The 17,975-nt window shown below is 38.0% G+C and overlaps 1 protein-coding gene across 1 annotated transcript in view; it reads left to right on the top strand.

Moving 5' to 3' along the window:
* The first annotated feature begins 352 nt into the window (after positions 1-352).
* Positions 353-17,975, top strand: part of fgfrl1a (fibroblast growth factor receptor like 1a) — a 72,529-nt gene continuing 54,906 nt past the window's right edge. The window contains exons 1-2 of the mRNA XM_039665559.2: positions 353-492; positions 820-916. Coding sequence (XP_039521493.2) covers positions 853-916 — 64 coding nt within the window. The 5' untranslated portion in view covers positions 353-492; positions 820-852. The remainder of the gene's footprint in view (positions 493-819; positions 917-17,975) is intronic.

The raw sequence follows: 17,975 nt of genomic DNA, 5'->3' as shown, positions 1-17,975 counted from the left end.
TGGCTCGCTGTGATTGGTCTAAAGTTGGCCATAGGGTTGGACCGTCTCACACTCCTCTGTGTCTGTGTGTGTGTGGCGTGTGTCTGGACTGCGGAATATTTAGTTAACGGTATTTCAAAAACTGGGTTGATACAGATATCGGTGCTGTAAATAATTTGTTTTGTGTGTTTTGTTATCAGAAGAAAGTTGGAGATGAAGTCGCTGTGATTTGAATTGCTTGCGCGAGACACAGCGCGCGGTGACTGTCATCAACAGAAGTTTACGGCGATCAGCGCGTGTATTAAAAAGTGTCGCGCGAAAATACATGACGTCAGAGCGTTCAGGAATACAGTTGCACGAATCTACTGGATCCAGTGTTGCGTGCGTGAGGATATTTTACGTAGCGCCCAATGTATATTGGCATGATTTGTCTGGAGTGTTTTAGCAGGATGTAAGCATGATATTTTATCTATTAGTCGCGAGGAAAAGATTTATCAACGCTTTCAGCTTTTGGTGAGTCTTGTATTTTTGACTTATCAGTCTTGTACTTTTGAATAGCCTATTTGATTGCATGTTTTATGTTTTAAAATGTACCTTTTACCTAATTGAAACCGCATTTTTGTGCTGGTTATTGAATGAATCAAATATATCCTTGCTGCAAGTGCTGTGTTGTGATTTAACTGAAACTTTATAAGACAACTGAAGTTGTGTTGGAATTGTAATTCAATCCTACACACGTTTACAATGGTGCAGCAGAAGTTCATTAGAGTTTTGGCATTGCACTGGTATTTTAGATTCACCAGTTCTTATTCTCACTAAAATATTTATTTCTTTTTGTAGATTGAAGAACCTGAGAGCTTTAATAGGGACATCATGGAACTCTTTTGGATTGTTTTTTTAATTTTTGACATTATTTTCATAACGGACTGCGCTAGAGGTGAGTAAAAAATATTTGCCCTTGGAATGAAGCCATTACAGCAAACTCGTGGTAAATGGTACATGCAAAATATTTTTTTTTAATTGATTCAATTATGAATAAATTCACATTTTAATAGTCTTGGTTGAACTTTTGGCTGGCAACTTTATAAATAAAAAACACACTGGCGGGGAAAAAGTTAGGCTAATAAACAGTTTAGAAGTAATTTTGTCACAAGTTGAGTTTATGAATGTAATGTTGTTCTTTACAGTCACTAAATAGTCACATGCATGTCATGTGTGCTTGTCAGTATGCTCAAGGTTTATATTTAAAAGTGTAACAAAAATATTTTATGCTTATAGGGTAACAAACTTGGCAGGCATCAAAACTTTAGACTAATGTTTAATAAATTCATCAACTAATGTGCTTTAAAACCTATCCAAAATGTCCACTTAAATGTTCAAAGATTGACAAAAATCATTCAGCTGCTTTTATTATTTCTTTTTTTTTTCAACCTTAATTTGACTTATTGGTCTTTATTTGATGTTAGGTTTAACTGGACTATGTTTGGTATAATGTTCCCTATGTAAAAAAAAAAAATCTCTTTCCAGGTTCAGTTGTAATGGTTCAGTTGACTCATTAATCAGATGTGATATTCTATTGATATGCTAAATGTGATTTAAAACCTGATTTTAAATGATAGCCTGAAAATGTCTAAATTCAGTCTCTCTCTTGTATTTTCTGAGTTGCCCTGGACTTTAAAGGATTCCTTTAACCTGTCTATTGAGTTCAGGACCAGATTGAGAGCTTGAGACTTTCAGGTTGTGTCACTGGCATTGTTTGCTGAATGCAGTCCTCTCCCAATAGCCGTTCTCCGGTCTTCCTTTTGGACTGAAATGAACCATCATTTCCATTCAGAATGGGTTGAATGGGGGCCGGGGCTGCTGATGGGCAGATAGTACAGCTCACTGCCTTCACTCCATCAGGGCTGCATGTGAAGCGTGATGGAGTCTCCCTTTAGTGTTAGTGTACACCTCAGACTCAACAGCCTGTCACCGGAGCTGGCGAGAGAGAGAGAGATAGAGAGAGATCGACGTCTGTGCAGATTGCATCTGTGAGGGGCCCTGAACAATGTGGCATTCACGGTCACATAGCCCTGGCCTTCATGGAGATGCTTAGCCAAAAGTAAACAGAAATGCAGAAAGCAATGCGATTAGATTAGCCAATTATGTTTGTTTGCTGTGCAATACCTAAGGTGTTCCTCCCAAGCCAGACAGATTTGTGTTTGTAAGCAAATGCAGACAATTTGCCGCCTCGATCGAATCTGAGCCTCAAAGATGCGGGTGAAATATGTTGTTACACTTGCTACATAGAACGCGACTGTTGCAACAATGAAGATTGTTCAATGATAGTTGCACTTCTTAATAAAGGAACCTTTATTTTTAAGAGCAGTTGACTGCTTGGGTCTGATTTAAGTGGAATTAATAGCCATTTAAGGGTTAGTTTAGCTAAGAATTACAATTCTGTCATAATTCTATCACCTTCATGTCGTTCCAAACACATAGGACATTTGTTCACCTTTAAACCACAAATGAAGATATTTTAAATTGAAACCTGTGAGCTTTCTATGGAAGCTTGTTTCCGCCACAGAATAAAACATTTTAAAAGATAATTGCGACTTTTTATCTCACAATGTAAACTCGCAATTGTGAGGGAAAAAAGTCTGAATTGTGAGATGACCATATTTGATGTGTATAAAAGTCTGAATACAATCTGTTCATCACATAAAATGGATTAAAGACTTGGATTAAACCATTGATTCATATGTATTACATTTACAATCTCTTTATGAATGTTTTGAAACTTCAGAGTTTTGGAAAGGAATTAACTTGTAATGGTGGGACAAAAATCTCTCAGGTTTCCTTAAACTTCTTAATTTGTGGTTATGGAACAAAATTAGGGTTAATAAATAATGACACAATTTTTATTCCAGATCCCTTTAAATACTGAACCATCTGACAGAAGTGACAAAAATGATTTACTCTATGTTTGCATTCACAAGCCATTTTCTTTTTTACTTTATTTTCTCCATTGTTGTTACAAACCAAAACAAAGCCTAGATAGAATTGATTTGAAGTGTATTGGCTTTATTGGTGATCTGTGGAAAAGCTATTTCATCCAGATTAAAAAGGAAGACTCTTTTTTCACCTCAGATTTTCTTTGGAATAATGTGCACTGAGGAATCGTACACAGTAAAGCCTGCAACGTTCATTAAGAAAGTAAAGGATTTCGAATTTTGACATTAGAGTTTCTTTGGCATTTTCCAGTTTATTTGATTTACACGATTGGAAAAAGATTACAACTGTACTTCAGTTATTTGGGAGTGATAGCGCAGAACCTGTAAGATTGCTCTGTCCTCCTTGACATCAGGGGAGTTTTTAACATCAGATGACAAATATTTTCCGTTGTTAAAGGAAGTGTAGTTTGTGCAAGCGCTTCCAAAGAAACGTTACAGTCGTGGGCCTTTGCTATGTTTACGGGTCCAGGCATTTCGAGGTAGAAGAATTAGCATCCGATTCCTTCCACTGGCCGCTTGTTCCAGCTAGCGATTTCGAATGTACGTAAATGCAACATGCATCCAATCCCATTTGAATCACTTTTCGACCCGTTCACCAGCCATGCCAGAAGCAGAGTTTTACAATCCCATGTGGAATTTCAACAATTTGTCCACAGGAAAAACCTTAAAGTGTGCAGTTTATATGATGCAATGGCCTTGTAGTTTGAATGGATAGCATTGTGTGTAAGACACTGGGAGACTGTAATTAAGACCCTCAAGCCTTGTAAGTTACAGCTTCCCATTTTTGTTTTCTCAAATCATATCGATATGAATTATGTCCAATGAAATTGATCAACATTTGCTCATAAGATACAAAAATATCTTTTTGTGTGCTTGAATTAACAATGCAGAAGTTGCTGTTCACATTTTTACTCAAGAATTGGGCTCGTGTTTTGGTATTTTAGTAGGGTTGCAGGGATGGTAGAAGAGTGTTTTGGGAACATATGGCGAGCTCTGAAGATGGGCTGAAGTGTTTGTAGGCACACGCTGATTTGTTTACGCTGATGTGGACCACCATTGAAGCATATGTCGATACTCTCTCTCTTCGATGTGTGGATCCAAAATCTCTAATGGAGCAAACAGTCAGATGGTCTGCTTGCAAAATAAACACCCTAATTAACTCCAATCTGAGGGAAATTTAACAAATCTCTGGAAAAAAATACTTAGAAAAATTAGAGTCGCAGAACTAAGTCCCCACCTCCCCTCCCCCCTTCAATTTATCTTCTTTTTTTACCATTTCCGTTTTTCCACCTCATGGTTTATCACCAGCAAAACGTCCAGGAAGTTAATTTACAGTGTTTAAGAAACATGGTGTTACAGTTGGCAGCTCCATTCATCCCACTTAAATGTGTGTCAAAACAGTGGGTTGATTATCAGTTTTCCTTTATCCTAAAACTTCCTCTAGTCGTGTAGCATGAGTTACGGTCTGAACTGAAGCGCAGTACCAATTAGATGGTTGAATGCATGGTGTACCGTGAGGATAACCGGTTTAAGTAAAGAAGGCTGTAAATCTCATTTCCATTGAGGAAGACTCAAAGAATGGCTGTTAAGTGGAACCAATAAAGTAGTTATTGAAGTCAAATGGTGTTTACATAGTGCCCATTTTTGTGTCACCTACTCCCATTTGCAATAGACTATGAGGGACATTCTTCTGTAATGAGGTGGAAAAATGGTTGGGGAACATAAATGGTGTCATTTGTTTTACCAGGACTCTGTATGAGATGCGGAAGTGCTGGATAACGGACCATGAAAAGAACAAATCAAATGCCTTTAGATCCAATTGAAATAGATGTTGGTTTTGCAACTCATTCTAATTTATTCTTAATCAATTATTCAACTATTTTAAAAATAAAAATTGTATAAGTCAATCAATGACAATTTTGGTCAGTTATTTAGTAAGATTTTTAGTAAAACTTTTTTTTTAAATACTTTCATTCAGCAAAAATGCATTAAATTGTTTAAGAAAATACAGGAAAGACATGTATAATGTGACACAATTATATATTTACCTTTCTTTTCATCTTGAAAAATTAATCCGCACAACTGTTTTCAACATTTAAAATACTCTGCAAAACAGCGGTACTTAAAACAGATAACAACATTTTCAAAATAATCACCATCCACACCATCATTATCTACGATAATGACTAAAAAGGCTGTATTATGCATGCCAGGCCAGTAGTTAGCGATGTCCCTTTGTCTAGAAAAACCACACAAATATGTAAGGCGCATGTCACCATTTTCAAAAATTCACATTTTTGTAAACACAGTAAAGGCATCATTTTTTACAGCCTTGCACTTTGAAACCCGTTTTCAAAAGCTTGCATTTCCGGGGGCAAAATGCATGAAAAGTGTTTTTTTTTTTTTTTCTGTTTTCAGTTGAAAACGGTTTAGTGTAAACATACCCTCAGAATGATTTCTGAAGGATCATGTGACACTGAAGACTGGAGAAATGGTGATGAAATTATGCAGTTTAGTATCTCAGGAATTAATTACATTTTAAAATATATTACAATAGGAAACAGTTATTTTAAATTGTACAAATATTAAAAACATACTGTGTTGACTTTATTTTTAATAAATGCAGCCTTGGTGAGCAAAAGAGACTTTTTAAAAACATAAATAAAATGTCACTGACCCTAAATTTTAAACTTTGAGATTTTAAATTATTTATTTTACACACTGTTTATCCAAAAAATTCGCTAAAATATTTAAAATAAAATATACCTTAGATTCTGGATGCTAACACACTAGGGATAGTAAACCAGGGATGGTTAGCAAATGATGCCAATCATCTCAAAATGGCCTAATTTGGCCTGTCTGGCTGATGTGATTTTGATTAGGGCATAAAAAAGACCAAAAGGTCACTGGATGAGTGGCATATGGTGACTCCTATGGTGGCTAATAGAGCTTCACAGATCCTGCAGTTCGGGTTGGGAGTTTTTTCTCTGGCCTTGGCGCCTCACGGTGCCTGGATGCTGGTGCGGGATCTTGTTACTCGATGGGGGAGGTGCTCGTAATGATGGGAGTGTGAAAAGAGGAAAAACAGCCCAAATTGAATTGGGGGTTGCACAAACATTTAACTAAATGTGTGAGTAGAAGTACGAGTCCCAACGAGCAGCTGTGCCCAGCAGGGGAAGGAATGAACTTTTCCATTAAGAGCCAATATTTAATTTACAGGTCAACTGTTTTGCCTTTGGAAAGACAATTTTTATAATTACCTCATTGAATTTATCTTTTAAGTCAAATGCTTACATTTAACCAATAACTTGCCAATCAGTCAGTATAATATAGTAAAGACTGTTAACATTATAATGTAATCAACATCAACAACTACAAAGGTGGAACAGAAGATGATCTGACATGGCATTTATGTTTAATGATGCTTAAAGCTGGCATACATGTATTTACACAACAGTTTTATAATGTACATTGCTATTATTTAAATTAAAAACAAGAAGCCCAGGGTAGGGCTGCAAAATTTGGCAAAAATCTATTGATTCAATACAAAACAAGTTTGTCTTGAGGGAAACGGCACGTAGCGTAATATTCTGTCAACGCAGACAAAAGCTAGGAAATGTTTATTGCTTTTTACATAATAAATAGTTTTGTAAAAGAATGCCGAAGTGATGACGTCACTTTGTAGGACAACTCGGAAGCTAGCGGCGCATGGGTTCCCTCGATTGAAAAGCTATGCATTTTCCCCAAAGACTTTTGGAAAATCGCAAAAAAATAAGATCTGTGTTTAACAGAGAGTTGTGACCCATACACGTTTTGTCTATCAAGATAATCTTTACAAGTTAATCCAAAATGTATACATTTTGAAGCCTATATAAAGTTTTTTAAAAAACACAAGCAGACATAATAAAGTTTAAAAATCCACAAGCAGGTTATAACTGTGTGTTCTATGTCATAGATCAAAACGTGAAAATATATAGAGGCTTTGTTCACCACAGATCGTATTTCAGGTGATTTAGGAAAAACCCATTCAAAAATCTTAGAATAGACTTTAAAAATAGACTTTAGAGCGAGGGAACCGGGAGTGCTAAAATGCTAACTCACTTCCTCAATTTGGCCTACAGAGTGACTTCCTAACTTCGGCACTCTATTCAAACGGGGAATAAATTCGATACAGAAAGCAAAGAACATGGAAGCGGTCCATGACCTCAGTCTAGTGTGAGTTCTGCACTCTCGTAAATAACCACTGAATCTGATGAGAGACTTTTCAAGAGTGCAGAAATCAGTTGATGCTCTGAACAAAAAAAATGTAGCAGTGATTAATCGAAATGGCTCTGTGCATCAGAAGAAAATTGTGTGGTTGTTTATATTGCTCAGCACTGCAAAAAAAAAAAAAGATCTGATTGTAAAGCAACAATCAACACTTTTCATTCATTTTCACATTTCACTTTAATAATTGTTCTGTGGCATTTTGGAGGGCATTTCTGCTCATTATGGTGCCATTTTTGGCCCAATTAATTTCCAACCCTGGTGTCCAGTGTACATAGGTTGACCCAGACTGGAATTTGAAAGCCTATTACAGATGTCAACCATACATTCATTGTCCAGCTCCTAAATTCCTCTTATAATAGCAAATTTACAAATGGTGTGTCCCAAAGCAGTAAATCTCATTCAAATGTGAAGCTTTTTAAGCAGTCCACTGATAGCTGCTGGGAATCAGTCCTACACGTTTCACACGCTCACTCGCACTTCCTGCTCGTAGCAGGCTGAATAGCTCATTGTATTGGGCCGGTGGTCTGTGTTTGGCCAGTGCTCAGCAGAAAAGGTCAAAGGTCAGTATAGTGGACCAGAGAGAAGGCTAGATTAGGTTGCATGCCTGACCCCACACCAGAGGTCTTACAATAACATTTCTCCTGTTTTGTCTGCCTGACCGTCACTCTTCCAAGCACTTCCCTTTTTTTTGCGATTCGGACTTGTTGGCTCTCCGCTCCTCTGCCTCCCGCCCCCATATCCCCAGCTGTTCTTTTGGTTGCATTACAAATGATATGTTGAAAAGCAGTCCTCAGACTGGAGACAGCTCCCCTTGTTTTCTTTGGGATTTGGCATGTCAGTTTGTGTTGGGGCCTGTGCCTATCCAGCAGCTGTGCATATGTCATGTGTCAGAGAGGGCTCTGGTGCTCCCTGTGTAGCAGAAGCCCAGGACAACCTCCAACAAAGAAGCTATGCACGTGATTGATGGATGGCATCTCTTGCAGCTAGGCTGGCACGCAAATGCATCAACCTCCCGAAACTTTTTCTTTTGTTTGTTTGTTTAGGCAAGGCAGGGCACTTAACTGTACCGCCCGTCAGCCCCTGTTGTCTCTGACCTGCCCCAGATATCAGCCACATGCCACCCTGCACTTCTGAATAGCAAGGGCTTGGACTTGTGTCAAAAATGCCAACCTCTTCCAGAAGTTGCTTTGTTTGGAATTGCATCATCTATTGCTTTCCGGCTGTCTACGCTTTTGCTGTAACACTTAAAGGGATAGTCCACCCAAAAATTAAAACATATATATATATTTTTTGGTTTGGGTAAAGCCCTTGTCAAACGAAGCGACGTGTTCATGTAAGAAAAATGTCCATATATAAAACTTTATCGACTAAAATAAGAGTACAAGAGTAACTCGTGACGTGTGTATGACTTACAATCTAGTAGTATCGTAAGCTTAGACGCCTCTTGCCGTTTAAACAAATAGGGCTGTGCAACAAATTGAAGCATCTCTTCTATTATATACTGTAGAAATCCTACAACATTTCTCATCAAAATTTCTAATTCACGACCGGGGTTTTGTTTTGCTCATAATGAGCTTCCACATTCGTCATTATGCTGTGCGTCGGATCAGGGATTCGTCTTCCTCCGTTAATCAATCCGCATGTCGGTCTGTCGGAAGCCAGTATTTATAGTTTAAAAAGTTTTAAATATGGATATTTTTCTTAAACAAACTCGTTGCTTCGCTTCAGAATGACTTTATTAACCCTCCAGAGCCTTGTGGAGCACTTTTATTATGGATAGGTGCACTTTTATGATGAACAGATGCACTTAAAAACGGCCATTCACTGCCATTATAAAGCTTGGAAGAGCTTTTAATAAAACTCTGATTGTATCCGTCTGAAAGAAGAAAGTCGTATACACCGAGGATGACTTGAGGGTGAGTCAGTCATGGGCTAATTTTCATTAATTGGGTGAACTATCCCTTTAATTTGCAAAAATTATAGCATACCTCATACTGTCCATCAACAAATATATAGTTTTTGTTAAATGTTTGCTTGAAAAAATGTATTGCTATTGTTATGCTATTTTGTTTGAAAATGCAGTAACATTCATACATATTTTACACATGAGTCTAGAGGTTTGCGGTCTTCTTGCAATTTGTTTTCAAGCCAATTAGGAATGTAGCCCTCTGACCCCCTTAACACCAAGCTACCTCTTTGTCGCTTAAACATCATGACATGCCTCCCCTGCTGGCATACCCTGTTCAAGGTGAAAGGTTTTTCGTGCCTAAACAACAGCCGCAGAGTTGACTGACATTAAGTGACTGGTGGAATGCAGAAAGATTTCCTCACCATTGTAAGACAGGACATGCGGCAGATGTTCTAGGGTTCCCAACCATTCCGTATAATACGGAATCGTTCCGTATTTGACACATAAAAAAGTCTTGTTCCGTATTGAACTGATACGGAACACACTTTGTTTCGTAGTTTTGAGGATCAATTCAGTGCAAATCCATGACAGACACACAGCTTCTAATATATGTCAGACGGACTATGAATGAACGAAGACCTGCTACAATGGAAAATTCGGGGACTTGGCGCCCCCTTGGCGGGCTCTGACGTGTAATGACGTAGAGTTGTCTCATTGGTCGCCCGTCAGAGGCGCCCGCGCCATTGGATGTGCAGTTGCCACAGCACAGCCTATGAGTGAGCCAGACGGCATAGATATATGCAGCATAGATAAATACACGGCTGTGCAGCTGCAAATGCGTTTTACATACAGGCTTCAGTAAATCGAGGAAAAGGAGTTTCCGAAGACATTTGTAGGCTATGATAAGAAAAACTACTATATTAAAAATATAATTTTTTGCACTTGAAAGAAAATTCTAGAAAATTCTAATAAGTTTGCACAAGGCTACACAAAAGTGTTTATTTTTCTTGAAAGCAGTCTAAGCTGATGAGTTTTGAATGTTATATGTTTTATTTGTTGAAATTAAAAATAAAACATATTATAAACTAAACAAATCCATGGTTTATTGTTGGCAAAATGATCATGATAGTCTTTATCTAGCCTATGTGGTAGTGTCATTGATAAGGCATACTTTGCTATTCAATAAATATAGGCCTAATAAGTTGCATTATAATATGCCATAATGTATGAATTTCAGGGGTCATTTCTTCCGTGTAACGGAATTTCAGGGGTCATTTTCACTTTCATTCCAACCCCCAACCCCCAGCCCCCCACCCATTCCTTATTTCCAAAAGTTGGTAACCTAGTTCTGCCCAAAATGATTATTTTATTTCATATATATATGAAGAGTTCAGATGCGAAAGCCTCTAAGTGTCATTTGAAATTTTCTAATAAAATGATCATTTTTATCAAGCTTATATATTTAAGTTCAGTAATTTCACTTAAATGACAATGAAGATTACCTATGAATTGCCATTTAAGTGAAATTACTGAACTTAAATATTCAAGCTTGATAAACATGATCATTCTAGAAGAAAATTTCAAATGGCACTTAGAGGCTTTTGCATCTGAACTCTTCATATGTATATATATATATAGACTTTTGGAGAAACATCTGACACAAAGTTGCTACTTTTGTTGTTTCTATTTTTCTTTAATATGCTTAAATGTGTTGCCCTCATTAATGGTTATTTTATGGTGTGGTTGCCCAGGCTGAATCTTCACAGTTGGTTTCTGTTTTTTGTCTGTTATAAGAGTGAAAAGCATAGCCAGCTGTTGGGTTGAAATCCACACAGCAGTTGGAATGTGTGAAGTGTGTGAGAGTTGTGGAAGTGGTTTCCCAGAGGCTGTTTGAATCTGCATTTGTGTGAACTGAAGAGATTTTCTGTACCGTCAAGTCACCTTTATTTATATAGTGCTTTATACAATACAGATTGTTTCAAAGCAGCTTTACAGCGATAAAAGGAAAATGAATTAATGATGCAAACAATTCATTTCGACTGTACAGCAACTCTAAATAAAATCAGTTCCGTCGTAAAGATCATCATTTATTTAATTAGTTATTTTTATCTATAGTGATGTCGTCATCCATCTCGATTCAGTTTTCATCCAATAGTGTCAGTGCAGTTAAATCAATTGTGTGTTATTGAGAATATAGGTATGCACTCTATTGCATGAAATATTTTAAACACAATTTAAATGTCTCCCAGCCTCTCCAAGTCAGGCCTGATAAAATTACCTATATGGGGATATAGGAGGCTCTTTTGAAACAGGTGTAGGTGTCATTTTCCCGTATCCATTGTCCATTGGAGGTCCAGTTAAACTCTTAAACCTCATACTGTGTTGTTTTGGGATGTTGAAATACATTTGTGATGCTGGCTGTCTTGTTAAAGAAGTAGTTCACCCTTAAACATATTCACTTATGTTATTCAAAAACAAAAAGCTCCATAAAAGTACCTTTTAAAACTGATGCGGCTCTCAAGTTCGCAGTGATTCGCTGAATTATCAGGAATAAATTTAATTTCAGTCTGTCACACAAAATGTTTGTTTGACTTCAGAAAAATTCATGCAGTTGACACTATGATGTTTTGCTTCCTTTTTGAAGCTTCATTTTATTAGGTCGAAAAGAGAAACCATACATTATTCAAAATTTCTCCTCTTGTGTTCCACGGTTCCTCGCAATGCTTTTTTAACAGCACAATGTGTGTTTCAGACACTAGAGCTGTGTTTCAAGTAGAGGCCCTGTTTCTAAAAATATTTGGCAGGATAGCTGATTCACAGCCGGCTCCCGTGGGTCTGATCATTTTATTTTGAGCGGGAGTGGAAACGGAGACGAAGGTTGTTCATGGGGCGGAACCGCCAGTGAAAGACCCTCACGTGATGCCAGTGCAAAGGAAAATAACCGCGAGGCAGATGACAGATCAGCGTCCCGCAAGGGCAAAATTCGATGTACACTGACAGGTACAAGTGCTGTGACGACGGATTCATTTGAGACAATATTCCATGATTGCCGGCCACGTGAGGTTCTCTTTCAGTCAATGGACAATTTGTCGGATCTGGCTGTGCCTTTCGGGGTCAGGGTATTCTTCTCCTGTGGCGCCACAATGAATACAGGGCTAAAGTGCTTTACAAGGACAAGCTGACGGGGAAGGGGGAGATCAGAACGGGAAACTATAGAAGTGCTGCGTTTGTAATTTTATACAGGTACTTCATGTGGAGCCCATTATGCAAATAGCATGCCATAAGCCTTGGACCAAAAACTCTGCTTTTTTCAGTCACTTTTCTTCTTTCTGTTTTTTAAACTGAAAATGATACAAAGCCCCTCTATGAACCGACTTTATGTTGCACATTAAGAACACATGGGCCGAGCGTCGACCCGGCACTACTTCACTCCCAGCTGACGTTGTTTGAGCGCAGGAGCTTTAAGAGGAATGTCCTGCAACCCCCTTCCTCTGGTGCATCTCACTACCTCTCCAGACAAATGGAGAGCTGTCCTCATCATACACACAGTCTACATTAGATCCCAGTACTGGATGCCATTCTTTTTCACGGGTCAGCTTGACTCAAGGTGTCTTATGTGCCGTTTTGCCCTGGTCAGGTGCCCACAGAGCGTGTAGATGAAACGCTTTATGATGGAGAGCGGCACAGAACAAACGAGGTTAGTCATGGCCGAGGCACGGTGTGGAATGTGTGTGAGGCAGGAGGAGCGAACAGACTCCGGCAGAGGCCCGGGAATGGCAGCCTTTCAGTGGAAAGAGAAGATACTTATAGTGGAAATTGGAGTTTATTATTATTATTATTATTAATATTTTTGTTTTAAGTTTTTAAAAGTGTTTTTATGTGTGGTGTGTACATTTTTATATATATATATATATATATATATATATATATTAGGGGTGGAGCCGAATCCGAATCCGGTATTCGGAAAGGTACAAATAATGTGTTTTTTACGAATACTTATTCCGAACAAATACTTAAAAAAAATATTTGTATTCGGGAGCAAGAAATACTTTATATCAAAAAGCTGCGTTCCTCATGAGACCGCAGTGCGCCAGTTGAGTGAGTGACGTTCAGGAAGAGTTTACTGACACAGGCTGCTCCACACAGCAACAGAGAGGGCTAGGCTGAGCAAAAAAAAAAAAACACTTAACTGCATCACTATTTTTGTTTAATAGATGTTTGTACCTTAACTATGTTCCGGTGGCATTTTATAACTTTCGGGAAGCGGAGTTTGATCGGGAGTATATTCCATTATTGACGTCTGCAGACGGGTGCTCTCATGTTCGCTCTGTTTACTAGCTCTGTTAGCTCGGTAACGGTAATTATTTGTTTCATGGCTTGATTGAATTCCAATGTAGAATGCGGTCTGTTATTATAACAGGCCGCTGCTTATAAGTATAACTCACCGTTGCTATGAAAAACAGAGCGTTGCCATGGATTCTAAACGTAGAGACAGAACGGACTATTTTTCTTTTTTTAGCGGGAGCGATACAATCGTTTTTAAAATCAATAAACTCCTTTTTATATCCATATTTTGAGTCAAATTATTGATTTATTTGGTAGGTAGCCATGTAATAAGCGGGGTAATGTAGAGCGAGGCGTAGTTATAGCGAAAACCCTTCAGGCTTCGCGTCGGGCTCATAATCAACCATTTCACAAGATGTAAACAACACTGGTCCAGAAGCACTTCCTGTTTCAGTTTGTAACTGTTTTCTTTATTTCACATGTAAAGAAAACATCTTAAAGATGTTTGTTTAACTTTTTGATTCAGTTTTAAATGTTCTGTTGGTTGTATTTTATCCCAGCTTTTATGTAGTGTTAAAAAACTGAAACAGGAAGTGCTTCTGGACCAGTGTTGTTTACATCTTGTGAAATGGTCTTATTCTGTCTGCACAGCGTCCTCCACCATGGTGTTGGGGTTCATAATGTTCACAATTGTATTTTATTAGTTGTTGGTTTAACCATATGGTTCATGAGGTAATGGCTGACTGTTATTTTCTTTTCAATGACTTTTCTTGTTACATGTTCATTGCTGAATTTATAGAAAAAATCAACCAATATTGCATATCCATAATTATTATAATGGATATAATTAAAGAATCCATACACTATAAAGTTTTTTTTATAAACTTTTTTATGCCTATTTTGAATTTTACTCGAATACAAATACAAATACTTTTCCTCCCTGAACAAATACAAATAGCGGCTGCTTTGCACACCCCTAATATATATACATTTGCTTTTATGCACTCCACAAATAGTTGATCTCTTAATCTTAAAAAAAAATCTAAATCTTAAAAAAACACAACTCTCAATATTCTGGGTGGTTGGCGGGGGCGTTGTGCTGTGGTTGCCAAGGAGAACTTTTGAGTGGTTGATAAAATGTTCTGGGTGGTTGCTAGTTGGGGCACAATTTTATATCACAATATTCTTTAAAGGGACTCAATCAAACACCTCGCTTTTTCAAATGCGTGTTCCATCTACGGTAGCCGTTATGTACCAAAAAGCTATGACCGGATGTCTTCTAATAGCACTTCGTCGAGTTTTCCTTCAGTTGAACAGGTTTGTAATTTCAAACAAACTCTAACTTGACACAGCGAACAAACAAATGTTACAGTATAAATAACTGACTATGATTTAATTAGTATGTATGCCTTCTTTATTTGTTACATTAATTACTGTTACGGTTTCACAAAAGAAAGAGGACACACTTCTTCAGTCGCGTCTGTTTCTGTTTATTTGGTAACTTACAGGACTTCTTTCTAAATGTGATATAAATATGTCCTGTTACTAAGTTACAGGACATATCGGGACTTTACCACTCTCTCGACTCCCAGTGGGCTACAGATATTTTCAGTCAGAGAAAAAGAGGAAGCTCCCGAAAAGAAAGTTACTTTATTTTATGGTAGTCGGGTATAGACCATTTCACAAGATGTAAACAACACTGGTCCAGAAGCACTTCCTGTTTCAGTTTGTAACTGTTTTCTTTATTTCACATGTAAAGAAAACATCTTAAAGATGTTTGTTTAACTTTTTGATTGAGTTTTAAATGTTCTGTTGGTTGTATTTTATCCCATCTTTTATGTAGCGTTAAAAAACTGAAACAGGAAGTGCTTCTGGACCAGTGTTGTTTACATCTTGTGAAATGGTCTATAAAGAGACGAGACGTAGGCTATCTGACAGATAAAATAAAATCATGATTGTGATAGCCTTTATGATTGGTCTGATTTCTTCAAACGTGCGCAAAGAATGCATGAACAATCATATGCTCTATTAAAATATATTCTTATCGAATTTCTAGGTTACAGAAAGTAAACTAACAAACCTTGTTTTTAGCGCCTTCTCTACTTTACTCAATAGCTGCTAACGTCTGTTTAACCTTTCACTATAAATGTTCTACTGTCTATATTATACTATCTATATCTACTGTCTGTAAATGCTTGTAATTAAGACTGTAACATTGACTTACCTGTCGAGGAGAAAGCAGGACTTCAGGACTCTTTTGAAATCTTTCTCCTTCATTAGCTATCCCGACATTGGCTCTGAATGAAATGCGTTGTGGAAATGCGTTTGCCTAGAACTTTTTGATCCTCTCTGCTATTATAGTTTTTCAAGATGGCGGAATGACATGGAAGCCTCCGTGGACTTACCCGTCCCATGTATATAAAGATAATAAATTCTTCGTTTACAAGGATAAGTCAGATAATTGGCAGAGGTATTTGTACACCACTGAGGACATATTTATGAATAAAAATATTGATTTTAGATAACAAATTACATAAAAAGTTACACACAGTCCCTTTAAACTTTGGTTTAATGATATTATAACTATATATTGATACACATAAACATTTTTATGGAAATGTGATTTATAAAGTACTGAAAAAAGATACTGGTCCTTATGACAATTTCCAAATTAATGGTAGACCACAAAATTAATGGTAGATGACACATGTATTTATTTGATTTAAGGTTAATAATTAGTATTTTAACACCCTGCTATTTTGCAAGTTCTCCCACTTAGGAATCATGGAGGGGTCTGAAGTTATCATCGTAGTGCATGTCCACTCTGAGAGACATAATCTTAAAAAAAATCCAGAAATCACAATAGCCTATATGATTTTTTAAAACTATTTATTTGTATGATACATCTGCAAATAAGTATTTGAACACCTGTCTATCAGCTAGAATGGTCTTTATGCCCAGCTGCACTACTTCCTGAATTTCAGCCAGCTCCTTGTTTCCTGTCTGCCATTATTGGCCAAATTGATTAATTCAGGTGTGTCTGATTATTGTTGCCATGACTACTGAGGTCAGGTACACCTGAATTAATCAATTTGGCCAATAATGGCAGACAGGAAACAAGGAGCTGGCTGAAGTTCAGGAAGTAGTGCAGCTGGGCATAAAGCCCATTCTGACCCTCAAAGACCTGTTAGTCTGCCTTTAAAATGGCTACCTCCACTCCATTTATTATCCTAAATTAGATGCACCTGTTTGAGGTCGTTAGCTGCATAAAGAAACCTGTCCATCCCATACGATCAGTAAGAATCCAACTACTAACATGGCCAAGATCAAAGAGCTGTCCAAAGACACTAGAGACAAAATTTTACACCTCCACAAGGCTGAAAAGGGCTACGGGGAAATTGCCAAGCAGCTTGGTGAAAAAAGGTCCACTGTTGGAGCAATCATTAGAAAATGGAAGAAGCTAAACATGACTGTCAATCTCCCTTGGACTGCTCCATGCAAGATCCAACGCATTCTCACCCCAAGGCGTCACCTTTGACCATGCTTCAATATTTGACGTTTTAGGCGCCCTTTAGCGTCACTTACATGACGCGATCCTACGGCGTCATCTAACTGACGCTAAAGGAAAGCGTCAGTTAGAGGACGCGGTTAGGTTTAGGTGTGGGGTGGGGGTAGGGTACACGCGATCCTAGGGCGTCATCTAACTGACGCTAAAGGGCGCCTAAAGCGTCAGATATTGAAGCATGTCCAAATGCTTCCCAAGGCGTCAGTTAAGTGACGCCTTGGGGGTGAGAATGGGCTGCAAGATCTCACCTCGTGGGGTCTGATCCTAAGAAAGGTGAGAAATCAGCCCAGAACTTCATGGGAGGAGCTGGTCAATGACCTGAAAAGAGCTGGGACCACCGTTTCCATGGTTACTGTTGGTAATACACTAAAGACGTCATGGTTTGAAGTCATGCATGCCACGGAAGGTTCCCCTGCTTAAACCAGCACATGTCAAGGCCCGTCTTAAAGGGATACTCCACCAGAGATAAACAGTTGAGTTTTACCGTTTTCCAATCCATTCAGCCGATTTTCTGATATTTAGAAGAATATCAGTAACCAGACAGTTCCTGGTCTCATTGACTTCCATAGTATATATTTTTTTTCCTACTATGGAAGTCAATGAGACCAGATACTGTCTGGTTACTGATATTCTTCTGAATATCAGAAAATCAGCTGAATGCATTTGAAAACGGTGAAACTCAACTGTTTAACTCTGGGGGAGTTGTAAAATTAGCCTATTTCCAAAAAAGGTGGAGTATTCCTTTAAGTTTGCCAATGACCGTTTGAATGATCCAGAGGAGTCATGGGAGAAAGTCATGTGGTCAGATGAGACCAAAATATAACTTTTTGTTCATAATTCCACTAACCGTGTTTGGAGGAAGAAGGATGAGTACCATCCCAAGAACACCATCCCCACTGTGAAGCATGGGGGTGGTAGCTTCATGCTTTGTGGGTGTTTTTCTGCACATGGGACAGGGCGACTGCACTGTATTAAG

This window comes from Pimephales promelas, chromosome 9 (assembly GCF_988280905.1).
Source record: "Pimephales promelas chromosome 9, fPimPro1.hap1.1, whole genome shotgun sequence".
In the NCBI taxonomy this organism is placed as follows: domain Eukaryota; kingdom Metazoa; phylum Chordata; class Actinopteri; order Cypriniformes; family Leuciscidae; genus Pimephales; species Pimephales promelas.
The sequence above is the reverse complement of the archived record's forward strand: the minus strand, read 5'-3'. Positions and strand labels throughout refer to the sequence as shown.